This window comes from Tenebrio molitor, chromosome 9 (genome assembly GCF_963966145.1).
Source record: "Tenebrio molitor chromosome 9, icTenMoli1.1, whole genome shotgun sequence".
NCBI classification, from domain to species: domain Eukaryota; kingdom Metazoa; phylum Arthropoda; class Insecta; order Coleoptera; family Tenebrionidae; genus Tenebrio; species Tenebrio molitor.
In genome coordinates this window covers 442,086-461,070 of record NC_091054.1, presented here as the reverse complement: position 1 = coordinate 461,070, position 18,985 = coordinate 442,086, and the positions used below count along the sequence as shown (strand labels likewise).

Sequence of the window (18,985 nt, the reverse complement as noted above, 5' to 3'; positions counted from 1 at the left end):
AAAGGCAAAACTCTACTTTAATTGTCAAAATTAAATGAAAATTTTGTAGTTGCGCGTCACGTTCGGATAAGAAATTTTAAAGTGAAAAAATGTTTGATCGACCGGTCTGAAATTAATTAAGGCTCCGGTGGGCTTGCAGAGTTCTCAGTTTTCCAAAATCGATTTGCCAAACACTTTTAAAATACAACGAAGCCACGCTGGTTCCAGATTTATCCCGTTCCAAAAATAGTCAGAGAATTTGTGGCAAACTAAATTAGCTCCTGGTAGACGAAAACGATTCGATGCCAACACATTGTTGCGCCATTTGGCAATCGTTGCATAACACCTCGACAATCCTGACAATCGTGAAAAACCCGATTCCAAATTAACTCCGATCCGATCAGAGGAACGAATCCACCGTGCTTCCGCCCCAAATACAAAAATAGCCCGAGCGCGCTCCACGCCATCCAATGGGCCATGTAAGGTGTGACAGTTGAAATATGCAATATGGCTGACACATGTTTCCACAAATACACGTGTGGTGTTTTCGCGCGTTATGTAATCGGCGGGGGTCGGACTGGATCCGGGGACGGGCGCCGGAAGGGTCGGGATGACACTCTAGTGTCATACTAGCACGGGGTGGGCACAAACCACAGTTGTCAGTAAAAATCCGGGGTGGCACTGCACTGGGGCTAGTATGACACTCTAGTGTAAGCTCCAGAACTGCAGCGCACAATCACAATGCACCAACAAAAAAAAACCACTTCACAGTCCTTCGGATCCTGATGGACGCAAGGATAACACACTGTCGGGACGCTGTGGTTCACTTACGTTCGAAAGGCGTTCTGAACGAGGAAATGCTTCTGACACAAGATATAAATGTGAGCAACCAGATCCTGAAATGAGTCGAGCCGCACGATTGGCGGGGCCGGCTCGCCAATCCCCAATCGCGTTACAAGCTGGTCAGTCTACCTTTTTAGGCACGGGGAGTCGGGATATGACCGCCAGATAGGCTAGAAATACTACTTCGAGGGACGAGCGGGGCCGGCTCTTTTTGGGATAGGGGAGAAGGGATCTAGCGTACGTTCACCTAGTAGTTCGCATTCGAGGAGCGGCGGGCGCTTCATTCATTTCGGCGGTCGACGCCGCCACGCAGGCCCACCCCAAGGACGCGGGTGGTAGTGGTGCAAATCCGGACGGTTCCGCCGGATTTGCGGTGCAAATGGCCCGGAATCGCTCGCTCGCGACCCATCCCGGTAGGATCGGATCCGTAATCGGGCGGAAAATTGTTCCGCTTGCCAAACACCAACCCCATTGATGGAGGCGCGACCTTGAGATCCCAATCAAGGAGTAAATCCCCGGGGATTTTCTCTTCCCGAGCAGAAATCAAATACTCGTAAAATCCGATATGTGGTCTGCTCGAAGTAAATAATTTCGTTTCGGAGGCGGCCCCGATGAAAAATACATTTTGAGTTATTTTAGAGCATTGGCGCCGAATTCTGGGAAGGACAAGGGGTCTGGAACAGTTGTTTTAGCTATTCTTTCTCGATTTGCCGTGCGCAAGGATGCGGGTGCGATATTTTAAGCGATTTTGGTTAATTGACGCCAGATTATTCAACACTGCGTTAACAATGAGAAGGAATTGCTCAAGTGGAGATTTTTTGTTTGATTGAAATGTTTAGAAAATGATGGTGCGCAAGACAAGAGCTGCTTACAGTGCACTGGTGTGGTTTTTCTTATTGTCCCAGATTAGCTCAATAGGATCTAAGTTCAGGTTGCCATCTGGCTATTCTAGCCGTGGAGTAAGTGCATTTAAAATGGGGTTTTCATGCCGTCGTGTTCATCATGTTTTGTCACAAACACAAACTTTTATCTTGATTTCTCATTATTAATAATTTTTATTCAGTTTATGTTATTTTCGTATTTTTTTTTAATTACCATGCCTGGATGTATACTGCCTGACCTTAAATATTATTATTTTTGTCCGAGGAAATTGATAATCATGTAAAGTAATGACACCGCCCAAACCTGAGTGAAGCTTGACTACTGACCTTCCACGACGTTTAAATAAATTCAAAAAAGGGGGCACGGCATCGAGGCCGGATTTTATTTTATCATTACAGATATTTCTATCCTTTGGATGCAAAATTTATATTATTATTTTTTTATAGCATTTATCATTGATAACATTTTCTTTCATATTCTTTCAACAATTTAGTTTTAGCCCTTTAAGTATTATTTTATTAATAATACACATTGTTCTTTTTGTAATAAAAAACCCAATCCAATAATAAAAAAAATATTTTTTTTTATGCTTTCAAAGGAATTATGTCCGCAATAATAAAGACGTGTAAATCTTGCAGACTTGTAAAATTTATCGCAAATTTAGTATGTATTTCCGATAGAGAAATCAAGGTAGTAACATAAATACAACAATTATCCAAATTTCTTTTTATGTCTTCCGCTTTCCTCGTTACTCCTAGTAGTAGGTGTGCATTAATCTCGTGCATTAACCGACCTTGTAAAAGTCATAACTACAAATTTAACGATATTGGAGTGTAGACTCGTAAATGCATTAATGTCAATTTGTACTCATTCAATAAGCATATTTTTGAGATCATCAACGCAGCACATTTTCATAAATTAATAGACTTTACCTTTCTTGCAAATTAAATGAATCGCAGCGGGCCCAAAACTGATCCATGAGGTGTTTGAAGTTGATACAGTACCCACTCAATAAATAAATGTAATATTTTGACGTTCGACAATCTCAATGTTAGTCAGAAAATATAATATAATAAACTGCAATAATGAATATAAACTTTTTCAGAATCAGTTCCTTTTGAGCTTTACTATTATGTGCTTACATTTGCAACCTGTTTAACGACCAGATTTCATTCAAGTCATGGTCGCAAATAAGTGGTGTAGCGCAAATGTGTAGCTATCTTTGTCCTACACATTAATTACCAATGTGCGTCATCTTTCTCTCTTGCGCGGTTACCATGACAAGTGCGACCGTCGCAAGTTAACTTGAAATCGGGCCTTAAGGTAAGTTGTTTAGTATCCAAGGTGTCCGCGTGACAAATTCAAATGGGTTTATCTCTGGTATTTTTAAAGATACAAAATTGAAATTTTACGATAAGAGAACGTAGGTAATTTAGAACAGTTGTTACGTTACTACTCTGCCCCCTGCCACCCTCCTGCCTGGGAGATCAATAAAAAGAAGATAATTTTTAGTACTTCTCTGGAAAATAGTGTTAAGCTAAAAAGAAGTGTTTTAGAGATCTTTGACTTTAAAGTTTTACAATCATTGATCTCTAAGGTGGTGGTATCGATATGTGACTGATTATGTCATAGGATTCGATAAAACCTTTGCGAAAAAGAAGCTCTAACCATACAGAAGAAGAAGAAGAAAATACGTAATAAGACATATTAATATTAAGAAAATTTGCTTCTTGACTCTTTAACTACACAAAAAAATCTTTGTTAATATTTGTATCTGCAGTATATTTTTATAAATGTTACTGAAGCAAGTTAAAATCATACTGGTATAAGTTGAAGCTTCCCAATGAAGAGATCCATTTAGAACTCCCAGGTGAGTTTTATGCTGCACAATTTTACAAAGAAAGGTATCTGGTAGATATTGAACAATACCAGAATAAATCTTCGTGTTCGGTCAGTCTTGACGATAAAGCAACATTCAGTGCATTTGCAAGTTTTGTTAAGAATGTATTATTTATTTACACTGTGTTAATAATTGTATCTATCCTTCAATATTGTCAAGGTTTCTCTTCGTTTGTTTCACTGTGAGCGTCAAGGACAATAGCCAATACTGATCGCAGTTGGATTGGTTTTGAATCCAATTGAGTATAAATGGTTGTTAAAGAGATCTTGAGAAGAATGAAGAAAAATTGCCGACTAATGTGTGCAAAAAATTACGTTAAGTTGTTCTGGACGATCGGATAAAATATTGTTGGTGTTTTTATTATTACATATTAATAGCCTTGAATTTTGTCGTTATTGAAATAGTAATAAAGAAATAAATTTGTGTTGGTTTTGTCTGAAAATAACTAGCCACCATTTCAAATTTAGAACACAATAGAGATAATCCTAAAATAGTTTTCCAGGTTAATCCCAACTTTGCGTGGAGTTCCTTGAGATTAAAAAAATATATAAAAATAAGTCAGTTTCAAGTATTTTGTCTCAATTTATAAGTTCCTCATTAGTCAAGCACTAAGTTTTAGAAAAATATTTTAACTCTAAAAATAAGTTTCTTCCGTGATCTTTTAACACACAAGATTTAAATTTGTAAGAGTTTGAAAACCAAATTAATTTGTCGGTTTTAGATCTTTTCAAATATGTGAATGTACATAACTGCTTTTATTTTCGTTTTTACTTTCAGTTCCAATTACTTGAAAAAACTTGGCGTGAAAAAAATTATGTAATGTCAAAATACGTCAAGTAGAAAACATTTTAAATTGCAGAAAAATAGGTACTAAAAATTACACGACAGAGATTACGGGATAATTACCGAACGCTTTGAAATTTAATTTTGCATTGCTGGAAGTTTTCCAAAAAATCTGCCGCAGCACTAATATCGCTCAATTCATGAATCAAGCGCTCCCTTAATCAGTGGTGCACTAGTTAATTAGCGATTGAATAATGAAACGTTTTTATTTATGTACTTCCCTTGTCGAGGAGTGTTTATAATTTGTGTCGAAACAGTCAAAACAGGAAAATACGCAAAATGAGTTGTGTTGGACCAAACCACTCAACACTTTCCCTCGCAGTGAGATCATAGCGTAAGCAAAGCTGGATCTCAATAAATCAGAAAAATTAATCACTTTCCCGGTATAAACAGATGAATAATAAAAGTCGACCAACCGAAATCCAACAACTTTGTTATAACTGGCCTTCAACCGAACCACAATTAAAATTAGCCCACTTTTCCAACTTACGTTGGCCGCACTGCGCGAGCACAGGTACATGACCTAAACCCTGTTTCAACTCGATTTGTGTAAGTTTTTGTTTAAAGAAATTTTCTTTAATTTTTTCAGTAAATATTTACACTGATGTTTCTATGATAAACGGTTCAAAACTCCAACTATTAATAGATCACTTTCGAGTGGGCTAGTCGATAGCGACATGACAACGTCGCATTTTTTTGAGCACAAAGCTCGCCAAAAGTCTTTTGGAAATATCATAATTCACGGGTGTGCGTGTTGGATAAAATATTTAACGCGATCACTCATAACACACTCATAAGTTTAAATCGGGAGCGGCGCTTTTGGCGGCGATTTATGGCTGGTGATATCGGCCAGGATTTATTGTGTCTTGATCAGGTGGAAAACGAAGCGAAAATCGATTATTTTCGGCTCTCCTTGTCATCACCTGTTTTCATAATTTTTCATTAGGGAGGTTATTCATCACAATCCTGTTATAAAAGTCCGCCGCCGCTGGTTGCAGCAGATAACCTCAAAGTGTCACTCGAGTTGGCGAGATTTTCAGCGACCGATAACAGGAGCGTCGACAGTGAAAATTTTCCCGATTATTTGTCATATATTTATATTCTTTTTGGGAGTGCACAGAATCTGGTACAATTCTTCGGGCAGTACTCCAGTACTCAATCCCTTGAGATATTGTATCTGAAGAACTGAATAAGAAGAAATACCTTACGATCGAAAAAATATTTGACAACCGTTAAGTTTGTCTATTAGTGGTTATAAGATTTATTTTTTTTTATGGCAGCAGCAATATTTAAACTGCCAACTGAACCATGACAGTCATGGCTCACTCATTTTTTTTAGATCGCACGGTACTTCTATCGCGCGTTCAAATGAAATCCTGGACTGAATGAGTAGGCGTTGGAAAAATTAAACCGTTTAGAACAGTGTAAAGTGTGTAAGTTTCCAGCCGTTTGCCATGAATGTCATTTGTTTATGTTTAATCGGGACACAATTGAACATGTTTGTTTTCAGCAAAGGGTGCCCTTAGTTATTTGCTTCCAGAATAGGAATCGTTAAGTTATTCTATTTTTATTGTAAAACATTGTAAAGAAAGGAAAAAAAAAGTTTTTTGGCTCTAAATTTTAGGTTAGCTGTCAACATGCTCCAATTAATCTACGCTCTAAAAAAACACAACAATTGACAGTTTCCAACGCCTTCCCAGTCCAGGATTTCATTTGAACGCGCGATGCAATGGATGCATCTGATGTACAGCAAGTCTGATATTTTTCACTACATTTTCAAAGGAACTCATTTGGGGCTAGAGCACATTTTTCAAGAAAGGGCGGTAAACTGCTAAAACATGAAGGTTGAGTTTAAGCACCAGAAATGGTTGCCTTTAGTCTTAAATAATTTTTGAAGTTTCTGACATTGAAGAAAAGAAACCGTTTGAACCGTTTTAGATGATTTTGAGCCAAATGTTACCAAATTTCCTGATGTTTTCCTGGAGCTTATGTGATTTTTTAAACATGGTTTATTTTTGTAACGGTTGGCACTCCTGGCTTTACGACTGGAAAAATGGAAAACATGATAAAAATTTCGTTCGTAATAATTGGTTAGAGATCTTTTGGGAAAGCGAATTGAAAAGCGCTCTAACGACTTCTCAATAGAGCTTAAGACAATGTCAATGATTGGTTTGAATTCCGCGTCTGGGAGAAAGTCTATGGTAACGCCCACAGTTTGTGACTTTATGTTATCTTGTATAAAGATAAAGAGACAAGAGAGGGCCCAAGAGGAAACCTTAATAGCAAGCAACCCTTGCTTACACTTACTCCTCTTGATCCCATTGACAATTTGTAAGAACTGCAATAACAATTGAAGATGGCATAGCAAATGTGGGACGAGAAATGCTGACCAATATTTTCAGTAATTTAAATAGAAGGATTTGGTGTTATTTGCAGCAAGGTGGACATCGTTTCGAGCCTTTTCTCTAAACACTTTTATCTGTTTGCTAAAATATACAATTTTGTTCTTTATTCAATAAATTCCTGTTTTCACGACGTTTTTAAGCGCGCACGCCTATGTCTCTTGCCAACCACAAAATTGTCATCAGAATGACCAACATTAGCGTTGCCAACATATGAAAAAACGTCACCACCTTTTATGGTCACTTGGTACATTTTAGATCTCCCAATTTTGACCGCGCTGGAACTAACATTTACATCATCCAAACAAAATTCGGTCGCTCCTTTTTCAAACGCCAAATAAAACCCGCAGAAACCTCCATTTCTGTGGTACTTCCTCAAACCTCGCTCTCGCGCTATTAACTCGCTCTTTAAAAATAACGGCGGCGCGCGTCTGGAAGCTCTTAAACGAGCCACCTGCGAACCCACTCAGCACCAAGTGTACTCCTGAGCAGCATGCCAAGAAGATCGAGATGCAACATGAATTATTGTCATCGGCGAAACTTCACTGTGGCGGATCAACATCGATCCCGGAGCGGAGCCCTGCGGGACGCCGTTCCCAGCGTTCCGCCGACACTTGCGGGATAATCGCGAGATCGCCGCTAAAAATAGACAGCCTCTGTTGCTATGTTAATTCACGATTGAGTAATAAACGCCGAGGGGGAATTTATTAGATAATATAAAAATCCTAGCGCAATCACGCTTTTGTGCCACAGACCGAGCCAAGTATTTGCAACAGAAACGGTGGAACGGGGCCAGCTAGAAGAAAGTTAAAAAAAAGAACGACGAGACCCTTGGTTCGCCACCCTTGGGCGCGTGGACGCGTTTTGCTGGAAGATTGATCGGTACCAGATGTTTATTTATGAAAACAAGCCCAGGAATCTTGTACGAAATTTGTAATGATTTGATATGTTAGTCAGCGGTGAGTTGGCACCGACCCGGCTTCCTCCCATCAAAACCCGACCAAAATCTACCTAAAGAACGTAAATTGCATCGCGTTTTATTTTTACTTAAACATAAATAAAATAGCACAGTTCCGAAAATACGCCCCGTGAGTCAGTGTGTGTAGAGGTGTGATGTACGTTGGCAACACTGTCGCCCCAATAACCCGCCAGTTATGCGATTCCTATCGCTATCAATAGTCATTCAGGGTCGCCCTGTGTATATCAGCGATATTTATCGGTCGATCATAATTCCGTACGCTTGTTTACTATCCGCTCCATGAATCGGGAGGAAATGAGGTTAGGTTTAAGCGCCGATGGCGGCTAAGCGGGCTTAGGCCGGGTGCGCAAGCATTCCGAGCTTAATAAGGTGGTGGGTACAATAGCTTGTCTCTCTCCTGTGTTGTGAGGTGGAGAATGTCGCTCTCCTTGTCGGTGACAATGAGAACGAGACCGGTTGACCCAGTTCGAGCGGATTAGACAGAGACGTGGTGGTCTTCGGGGATTTTCGGCGTTCACGGTCAGATTCGCCGGATTGTTGATCGATTTTAAATAGAGAGCTATTTTCGACGGCGGCGTGCGTTTTTAGCGGATTTCGGATGGTTGCCGGATTCTATCCCGATGAGTTGCTGCAACATCACCGACCATAGGGCAAAATGTCGCCATCACGAAAAAAAATCAACCCAAACGTGAAAATATGTTCCTCGTACAACAACATGACAAACCCTTTCGTTCCGCGATGGAGTACGATAGGGCTCACCAGCACTGCGTGGTCTTACACGACTACCAATAGTATAGTAGCGAGGAGTTATCTCGTCATTCAACGCATCCACGTAATCTGACTAGCATGTTGCACGTTAAGTAAGCGACAAACTGCTGAACCATGAGACGTTTTGATAGGGATAGGCGCTCACTGGGTCGCATCAGACCAAATTATTTCGGATGTAGAATGATGCGTTCGCGTGGTCGGCATTGGCTGTCGATAAATCTGACCAGGTTGCTCAAGATGGCATCTTTCAAAATCGATAGGATGGATCGGATGACACGAGACAAGTGAACGGTAGTATTTGTGCGAATGGTGGTGACCATGGAGAAACGACGTCTCCAGTTGCTAATGCTTCGTGGTTTGACAGTTGACATGAGCGATTGTGTATCTGTGATGTCAGCAGTAACAATGAGTGGTGGATGATTGTGCAAGTGTCTCAAAATTTGCCCAAACAACTCAACCGGACGTTGTTAAACTGAGTTAAATGAGTATAAGATGATATCGGGGAGCGTTGTGTCCCGGTTTTGTTTGGGGGTATTGGTCGACCAATGAGCGGGCTCCTTTCGTGCCGCGTTTGGTGACGCCGCCCGAAATTCCTTCACTTTCGTTCACGCTCTAAACGTGTTCGTTTCGTTCACTCCTCTCCTATCCCTCTACAAAAAAACTACGGCTCCATAAAAGCGAGCTGGACAAAAAGACATGCTCTTCTTCGACACAACCTGCGAACCGGCTCATAGCGGAGTCATTCCGACGTGGAAAAGGCATGGATCCACAACTCAACACCGGCCCCGAAGATGGATTACACAATTCGACTGTTCCAGAGGGGAAATGTGGAAATAGTTACTTACATTAGAGTACGGTAGGGGTATTTTACATCGAGAAAACTAAAATAGTTTTTTTTAATAATATCACTTCTGACGTCTACAAAAAGTGCCTTCTTTTTGCTGAGCAGAAAACCAAACGTTCTATGTTGTTATATGTTTAGGATGCCGTAAATATCCATCTTAACCACCTGATCTAACACCATTTGTAATCTATCAGAAATAAAAATAACTCAATCAATTTATGTTATTTAAGCTCACAAAGTATTGTTGTAAAATGACATAAAATCCGTTATTTAAACTTGCAACAGAAAATTGTTTAGAGCTTTCAAATTCGTTTTCAATTTAAGAATGCCACATTTTTTCCTCGGCCACTGACCGAAATCATTTTACAAGATTTATTGTGCCTAGGTACAGAAATTTGCTAAAATAATAATTCGTGCGTCTAATTGTAAGATTTAAACTCTCTGTTTGATATTTTCTCGAGTCATTTATGTTTAAAGAACACACGAACCTCATTTTTGTCCGTTTTACGACCGCAGTAATTTAAACTGAGTTATTTCCGTCAAATCTCGATTCGTTCATTTTTTAAATAAATTTATAAATATTCCGAACATGTGCGAAAGCTCTGAAAAATGCAAAAGGAGACAAAAATCTCGAGGACCACATAACCACATATTTTTAAGGAGCATTCTGCAAAATGCAAAAAGTGTTTATCGAGGATTTATTTTTACGTCAGTTGGGTAAATTTAACTGCAAGTTTATTGATAATCGACATACTTATTTATTAGGTTGAGATAGAATATTACAAATTTTCAAAATACATAATTTGTATAGCTTTATAGTTTTCATAAAACATAATACGAGGCTTCGGCATCGAATAAATACTCCGGTCCAAAAATAACGCAACTTCCAGGAATCTAACAATCATAAAATCGATATGCTTGATCATAAGTCTCATTAAAGTGTAAAATTAAAAGTTCTAAATAGCTTTGCGTATGATGGTTTGTTGCACCTGATCTACTGAAACTAATCAGTTAAAAACTATATTACATTCACACTGAAGAAGTTGCAATAAATTTCAAATTAAACTAGACCATTAATTAATATTTAGTGTCATTCTCGTTTTCCTTCTGTAGGTGTTCGTACATGTCACAGTTGGCCATAAACTCCATCACACTCTTCAAACTCTCTCCGTTACTCTGCTCCAAAGTCGGCAACTTATTGTCATCTTCGATTTTCTTTTCTTCCTCTGCTTCGCCTCTCTTGATCCTGAACACTATTCTGATGAACTCTTCCAACACGGTGACAACTCCGATGACAGAAAGACCTAAAAGAAAACCCAAAGAGCCGCCCACGTCTGCCAAGAAAGTGTTCCAATCGTAACTGACAACATCCGTAAGTTCAGTGACCAGATTCGATTGGAAGTAGATGTTGATTTGGCTGGAAGGACCCGAGATGGTGTCGCCATCTCTTCTGTTTTCGATCTGGTACTGGTAGATTGAGTTGTTGCACGGCATTAAGCAGTTGCACGACTCTGTAAACTTTCTGAAAAAAAAATTCCTTAAAGACAAAAAAAAAGTTTATTTTTCAATAACATGTAGATGAAATTGACTCCTTTACAAATGAATTGAAAGAGTCAAATTTGCTCTACGCAGAGAAATGTATGTATTGTAGGTTGATGTAAAAGGTTCGCGTTTACAATTTCCCGATTTGAACCCAACAGAAAAGACGTGTCGTCATATTAATGCTTTCATTCAAGACCAACAGCAGCAACTGGTACCAAATGAGCAATGTTTGGAAAACGGTCAACAAAATTCGTTTTATTGACTTGTTGGGCTTATATTGTCATTAAGTGCACTACTTTTCATTTATATTAACTAAACAATCTCAATAACAGTCTTCATGGATTAAAGCACTTACGTGGGGTCGTTGAATGCTTCGTATAAGCTGTCAATGGAGGTTGAATTTGAACATTGGGGGTACTCTTCATCCAGATGTCTCAGCCACGGTACTGTACATCCAATCTTTCTCGCAATTGCATTGTGGAAACATTTTTCCATGCACTGGTCACACTATTAGCACGAAACTTTTCCTTTCTTTCTTACGTACTCACCTGGGACTTGCTGTACGTCGAATCGTCAACGCAGGGTTGCTTCGAAGTGGACACTTGACTGTAAGTCTGGACAGAAAGCGTAACGTGCATGTCTTCCGCAGTCTCCAAATACAGAAACTCCGAATGGACGTTATCCTGGTCGGTGATGACGTCGTTCTCGTTGTGAATATAGATCTCAAATCCGGAGGTAGATAGGCCATCGTTGTCTTTGGTTTTGTCTCTGGCGTTGTGCGAGAGGTAGAGATAGTATCCGGTGCCGACTACGAAAGATGTGACGGTCTCTTGGGGGATGATGGTGTGACACAAGCCGCGTATCGTCAAGTACGTCGAGCGGGTCTTGATATCTAAGGATCGATGATTGTGAAGGGTTGGTAATAACAGGGACGGGATGCTTACTGTTTTTCAAGCCGGAGCCGTTGAAGCCGTAAAGGGCTATGACTTCACCGAAGGCGTAAGTTGTCCTGTTCAAAAAGTTTTCGATTGAAGTGGTATTGAAGGGAAATTTCAAGAAAGTCTTTGCGTAGTAGTCGTCCATGGATGTAGTTTTCAGACCGTAGTGCTAAGAAAGCACGAGAATTAATGGAAATGTAATTGAAATCTTTTTCAAATACTTTTAATAATGATAACAGATTTGTTATTTATTTAAATAAACAACAGAATAGAAGAATGAAAAAGTGCTTCTGAAGGCATTGCCTTCTCTGCGTTTACTTCTTCTATCTGTGCAGGAATTGCAACCTCAAAAAAGAACAGAAAGGCGCTAGAAATGATAAAACTGAGGGAAAATTGAGGAGTCCAAACTAACTAGAATTTATTTAGAAAGATTTCACGATTCTAGAATAAAAATAAGTAGAAGGTGGGGAGAAATTAAAGTGAAAAGAAATAGTAATAAAAGGACAGAAGGTAAGAAAATCAGTCTAAGAACACAAGAAATTAAACAGAACATCTCGAGGAATTTTGGCAGTTATGAGTTTTTACGAGGATGGTTTATCGTTTATTGTCCCTGATATGGAAACAAAGGACTGGAAAAAGTCAATAACTTTATTTCTCAACGTGATCACCTAAAACACTAACACCAACTATCACTATGCTGATGTTCTTAAAAAAAATGTTTAGTCTTCGCCCAGCCCATTTATCTTCACATCACTGTTTCATCATCCAAAAGAGTACAAAGAAAATTATCTTTTTGGGAACAAGAAGTAATCACTAGGGGCTAGATTTGGCGAATAGCGAATTTTGAAACCTGCAACAACCATGAAGGTACAGTCCTTGGGCCTTGTCCTGATAACACAGTCCTCTTTCCTTCCTTTTTACTTCGACAATGCGCCAATAGTCAAGTAAGAGGAAATCAAAATCCCAAAAAAAAATACGAACTATAGATGTTCTTTTGCGATACAAAGGCATTCCCAAAGGAAATATGGTAATATCAATATCGTCTTAGGCAAAGTAGTTTAATTTAATTGCAGGTCATCTGTCTTCAAGAGTACCAACATGAAATCAGTATTCAAGCAAGTGCCTAATGAGGTTTTGAGATCTTTTTTTCCTGGAGGAAGAAAATCTAATAACCGCAACTTGCAGAGAGTTTTTAATCCATTTTAAAACATCAATGATGCATCTGTAAGTTCTAAAATCTAAATAAATGACCTTGACACATAATGAGGTGTCCTCTGGGTGAATAGATCTTGTGGGAAAAGAACTCCAAAATTCACTTAAATGATACAAATATATTACAACACATTTTTGTACAAAACAAGATAGTCGACAGAGCACGAACAAAAAATGTAAAATTAATTATGTTTTCAATTTAATTAAGAAAAACAATCGGATGTTTAACGACGATGAAAGTAGTCCATGCATAATCAAATGTATTAATAGGCCAAAATCTAAGGAAGCAGGTGTTTTGGAATTCTAAATAAAACAATTAACTTAATTAACTGACAATGAAATGTATGTAGAGTACTCGTTGCAAAATTATTTTAACGTTAAAAACACACAAAGACAACACAGACAACAACTTCTACCGTAATAAATCAACAATCGATGGAATAATTTAATTATTCAATATTAATTAACACCCATTCGTACGGCTTCTCATTAACGGCATCCTTGAAAGCACACATCCAACAATTAATAGTTATTAGTTCTTAATTAAGAATAAAGAGATAATTACGATAGAATTATGTGGAAACACATTTCTGTGCGCAACGTACCGGAAGCAAGTAGTTCTTATAACTCGGCCTCCGACAAATTGTCAATGACGGGTATTTAATGGTCTCGTTGTAGCGAAACTTGTAGTACGAGGTGATCGGAGGGTAGAGGATCTTGTAAACACATTCAGAAAGCTACGGTATTTTTCAAAAATGTTTCCAAAGAGAAGTACTCGCCTGGTAGATGGTGATGCAGACGCAAACCACCACCACGATCAGCTTGGTCAACTGTCTGGGGTTGGTCAGACACTCCTTCACTTTCACGAAAGCCATCGCGACTATCACAAAAAGCACTCCGGCCGCAATAATGGCCCTCTATCTCTTTATCTCTGATTTATTGGACTAATCTCTTTTGCATTGTAAATCATGTCTTGGCACTTATTGACACGACGAAGGACACATTTTACATTAAGTACAACAATAATTTAAAAATACAGTTTTATCGGGAATCACACGTGTCTAACCTAGCTAAAACTACAAATAAATAAATTAAAAATGTCGCAATTATACAATAATTACAAGATATTTGTAAGGGGATTTACAAAACGTGTATGGCAACAAGAGCGGCGGCGAGAATCGCCGCCCCCAGGCCGACCGTCCCCGCCGAGCCCTTCCCGTCGGCGACAATCGGCTTCAGTTTCCCCACGAGGTTCGGGGGAATCACCAGCTTGGAGTCGCAGGCGGTGCCTCTGATGGCGTCCGCCACCGACGCCGTCAAAATCCTGAAGTTGACGTCGCTCCGGTTCAAACTGCCGTACATGAACTGGGGGAGGCGGTCCGACAGCACCCACAGGTTGTCGTTGCTGTCGACCTTGATGTCGTTGGGGAAGACCATGGTGACGTTGCTCATGTAGACTCTCCCCTGGGACATCATCGTGTAAGCGGGGTTGGTGGTCCTCCAGCAGGCCACGGCGTTCAAGTTGAGCAAAGCGTAGAAGAGCACGTCGGTCTTCTGGTCCAAGAAGGACACCCCGCTTTGGCCCTTCGGACCGCGACTCCCCAACCGCTTGAACTGGTGGAAGTTGCTCTTGGACACGTTGGTCCGCAGATACTTGGTGCTGACGGAGAACTCGTCGGTGCTGCTCATGGCGTGGAAGTAGAGGGTGCTGTAACCTTCGGAGTCCGGTTTGGAGAGGGCCATGCCGAAGATACCGTCATTCCAGATGAAGGTGACTCCGGATACGTTGTACTCGCCGGCGACGGGGTCGAAGTTGAAGTAATGGTGCTCGACTCTCCAGCTCTCTCCACTCTTCCACGAGTAGACCACGAGGCCTGGGGGCCCGCCCAGGTCGCCCAAATAGGCGAAGGTGTCGGTGCAGTTATGGTCCTCCACTGCTATGTTGGCGAAGAAGCTCCCACTTTTGACTTGACCGTCTGGGATTTCGTAGCTCCTCAAGAGGTGGTCGTTGTGGAGGTCATAAATCAGGAGGGTCACGTTTTTGTGAATTTTGGGGGGCCTCCCGAGGATGTCGTCGACTCCGGTGTCCAGCACCCAGAGGCGTCCACACTTGTCGGCTCTGATCCTAAAGGGGGAGATGATCTCGGGGATGTCGTCTGGACGAAACTTGTGGGCTTCCCAGTTGGGGTAAGGCTTCAACTTAGGCGATTCCATGGGGTCTAAACGTGCACAATTAAAACTGCCCCAGAAGGTTGCGCGAAACTCACCTGACAGTTTGATGTAGGTGAGGGATGCGGCCACCCCGGGCTTCCATCGTGGCACCGTGACGAAGAGGCGATCACCGTACACCTCCAGTCCGAGGGGAAGGTTGTTCTCCGGGATGAATTCTTGACTCTCTAGGGCTGCTTGACGGGCGGATTCTGAAGGGTACTCGAAGTCTAACTCTTGCCACTGATAGGCGACCCTCAAGTTGTCCATCGCGATGGTGGTTCCGAAGACGAGGGGTAGGATCCACATGGGTCCCATGGTCTGCACAACAAAGACACACTAAAATATTTTTGACTTGTAGCACCAAATTGTTGACTTTTTCCAAAATTTGGGCGAGTTCTTGAACCGAGGACTTTTAGTTTTGAGCGGCTGCAACACTAAACCTACTTTAATGGCATTTATTAAAGCCATGGTCATTGGTAATACTGCTCCAGTTTTGAGATTTTGAAGACCGCGGCGATAAACTATCGAGTTTGCTATTTGCATGTGTGCACTCTTGCATCTGAAAGATTACCGATAAAAAGTGGACGTTTATCAGTGACAGCCCAAAAGTGTCAATTGGTGAGATATAAAGTGGGTGGAAGATGCAGGAGGTGTCGTAGGTGTGAGAATGATTAATTGAAGGACAGGAAACGAAGTTCAGGAAGATAGAAAAATAAACGATCGAACGTAAACTACAGCAGAGAAAACAAATCTATAAATAATCACTCGGTATGCTAATTTGTCGTAGAATTGCAAGCGATTTTGGAATTCCAAACAAGAAATGAACTATAAACTGTTGATTAATGGACTGACAAGTGTGGAGAATTTCTAAAAAGAGGAAGGAAATTTAATTAATGGATTAATTGTTTTTAGAGTTGTTGAAAGAATAAACATTTGTTCCAACGGTATTAAGATAAAATTTTGTTAGTGGTAAAAACACCAGGTGCAAACGTACCAACCACACGTACTGTTACTAATCAACACGTAATTTATGAATACTTTCAAAGCGATAAAAACATTGTTTGATAAAGTTTCGTGATACTTTGACCTTTACTACCAATCGTCTGTTAATTGCTTAATCAATCAGAATTTTATTATCATCTTGTAATTTCATTAAAATATCATTAATGACGCGTAGTGTAATTTTTTTTTTCACTCATCAATTGACAATATGTCCCTAATCACAATTTCAAGAAGACTGATTAATGGAAACAGATAAAAAGACAAATACATTATTTAAATCCAACATGTGTTGTAATGGTTCAAAGAGAATTGCTGCAACAACAAATCATGTTTTTTTTTCAGTGTCTTAATTATATTTACAGCGCAAAACAATGCAAGTCAAGTTGCGAAGGCCGTGTCGACTTTCTTTTCTTTTTAGCGAAGGTGGAGAAGATGGTGCGTAGAGAAGAACACAATTTTCTAGCTGTTTGTAGAAATATTTTGCTGTTCTATTAGTGTCAATTATGATTCGTTTGCAAAAATTTTGATAAACTTGGGTATTTCGAATTAAGTCACTTTTAAGTTAGCTTAAATTGGAAATTTTCTAAACTCAAAATTAAGTGGGATAAATAAAAAAAAAACTGATCACGCTAAAACCAGAAGTGTCAAATTTACAGTTTTCAAAAACTTGAGAAGTTAAGCCGCTTATTTAAGTAATGTTATTGTCCAAAAACCAGCCAAAAAACAAAAACAAATTGATAATTCAGCTTATTTGGATCATGATGAAAATAACTTGCGTTCAGAAAATAATCCGTTTTCAATTCATTTTTGAACGTGTGTCTGTTTAAGGCGCAGTTGACGTTTTATTCGCGTTCGTAAGTTTAATTTTAGGTTATGTGGGTTAAGTAACGACAAGAATGTTCCAAAACACAGCCAACTTCAAACGTGCCAGTTTTTGAACACCCGTTATATACAAGACGTTTTCGTTACACCAGTTTTTTAAATTATTGTAGGAGATAAAAAAAATTTGATCGCAACTGTTTGGAAAAGAAAAACAAAGACATTGAATTAAAACAAAAAGAACTCGATAATATTTATTGCTACTGTAAATGTACTATTTATATTTCCAAAGAAAATTAAACACCCCATATTGGCTTTCTAGCCAGAAAGAAAAATGACAAAATATTACAAAGATAACCCATATTTTTAGGACACCGGGTATGGGATGGTTGTTGACACGAGATTTAATAATGGACTGTTGAGGTAAACAATTCCTTTTTCTTTAAATTAAAAATTCATTTTTAAATATGGCCGTAAAAATTTCAAAAGAAAATTTAATTTTCCAAAAATAATAGTGACGAAAATGTGGAAATGTAACATTTTATTTTAAACTTAAAAATACAGGTGGCCTATTTTGCACTATACTTGGTCTAACAAGAAAAAATTAAGACAGTTTTTCAAAATGTATCACAGTATGATTATTCAATAACCAGAATTTATTGCACATTTTCGTTTACATAAACTTATCGATAATTCTGAACAAATTACAATATTTACAAATATCACATCAATAAAATTCATTTACTTAAACTGGTTCCTAAAAGTAACTTACCTATATTTTGTATACACTCGAAAACATTCTGTGTTAATTTTAATTTGTAAATAAATAAAATGTTCATTTTTAACATTTAGTACCTAGATGTTTTGTAACAACAGCGTAAATCTTGAATTTATAGTAATAGTGTCAAAAGTAAATACATAGTGTCAAATAACAGCAAAAATAAGTCTCAAAATTTTTGAAAATAACAAGAGTAACAGTTTAGTACAATTTGCTGTAAAATATCTAGTAAGAAGAATCTCAACAAGTCAGGGTTTTTTTAAATAACTTTTAATACCCAAGAACATCACACACATCTTTTTTCGTTCGTCTTTTCCAAAAGAAACGTAGAAAAGTTATTCTTGTACCCAACGCGATCCTCCGGACACCCTGCGCACCATCCGCGCCAATCTCGCGCCCCGCATCACAACCCCGACGTTCGTCTTCACAAACTCGCAACTCTCAACTTCGTACTTACGAAAATCGTTCGTGGATGGCACTTTCCTGTCCGAAATAAATTCGCGTCGTTAGTCGCACTGTTTTCTCTAGGAGCACATGGCAAGGTGTGTCTCTGCTGGGAGTACGCGGCACAACTGACCTTCGCCACTTCTTGCCCAACACACGCCAGTGAAAGTCACTTATAGCCGAAGAAATCCGCGACTCGCTCGGCCGCATACGTCACAGGCATTCCTCCTTATCGCGTCCACGTCACATCCTCGCCGAGGATCGGAAGGACCAGGCCGTTATCGGCCGTTCGCGTTCTCTTCGCGCTAATTGGCCCGGAGCGCGGCATTGACACAATTAGGACTTCCTCGAGCGCCGACCTCCGCCGTCCGAAGGGGGCCCAGGGTCGGAGACGGAGGTTTTTCGCATTTTTCAAAAGCGTGGACGGATGCGGCGTCTTTGGACGGGGCCGAGGCGGTGGCGGCGGCGCTAAATGGAGCGGCGATGTGTCTCCCGCTTTTTGATTTTTGCGACGGTGGAAGGCGAGTCATAACGCACCGACCTTCAAGTCGGATTGCTGACCTTGCGACTATCGAACTGTGAGGCGATCAGACCTGCCG

The 18,985-nt window shown here is 39.7% G+C and overlaps 2 protein-coding genes across 3 annotated transcripts; both read right to left on the bottom strand.

Moving 5' to 3' along the window:
- Positions 1–10,157: 10,157 nt before the first annotated feature.
- ppk17 (pickpocket 17) lies at positions 10,158–14,046 on the bottom strand. The gene is made up of 6 exons (XM_069057629.1): positions 13,912–14,046; positions 13,738–13,869; positions 11,927–12,089; positions 11,531–11,874; positions 11,338–11,480; positions 10,158–10,962 (listed from the first exon to the last, which is right to left on the bottom strand). The coding sequence occupies exons 1-6, from the start codon at positions 14,005–14,007 to the stop codon at positions 10,518–10,520; spliced, it is 1,323 nt and encodes a 440-aa protein (XP_068913730.1). The 5' UTR covers positions 14,008–14,046; the 3' UTR covers positions 10,158–10,517.
- A 112-nt stretch (positions 14,047–14,158) lies between these two features.
- Positions 14,159–18,921, bottom strand: LOC138137985 (protein yellow-like). Of its 2 annotated transcripts, none has more exons than XM_069057625.1 (3): positions 18,400–18,921; positions 15,400–15,661; positions 14,159–15,351 (listed from the first exon to the last, which is right to left on the bottom strand). In XM_069057625.1, the coding sequence occupies exons 2-3, from the start codon at positions 15,656–15,658 to the stop codon at positions 14,273–14,275; spliced, it is 1,338 nt and encodes a 445-aa protein (XP_068913726.1). In that variant the 5' UTR covers positions 15,659–15,661; positions 18,400–18,921; the 3' UTR covers positions 14,159–14,272. The 2 variants fall into 2 exon arrangements, with proteins under 2 accessions (XP_068913726.1, XP_068913729.1); XM_069057628.1 differs by lacking the exon at positions 18,400–18,921 and adding an exon at positions 18,237–18,393.
- Between the last annotated feature and the right edge of the window lie 64 nt (positions 18,922–18,985).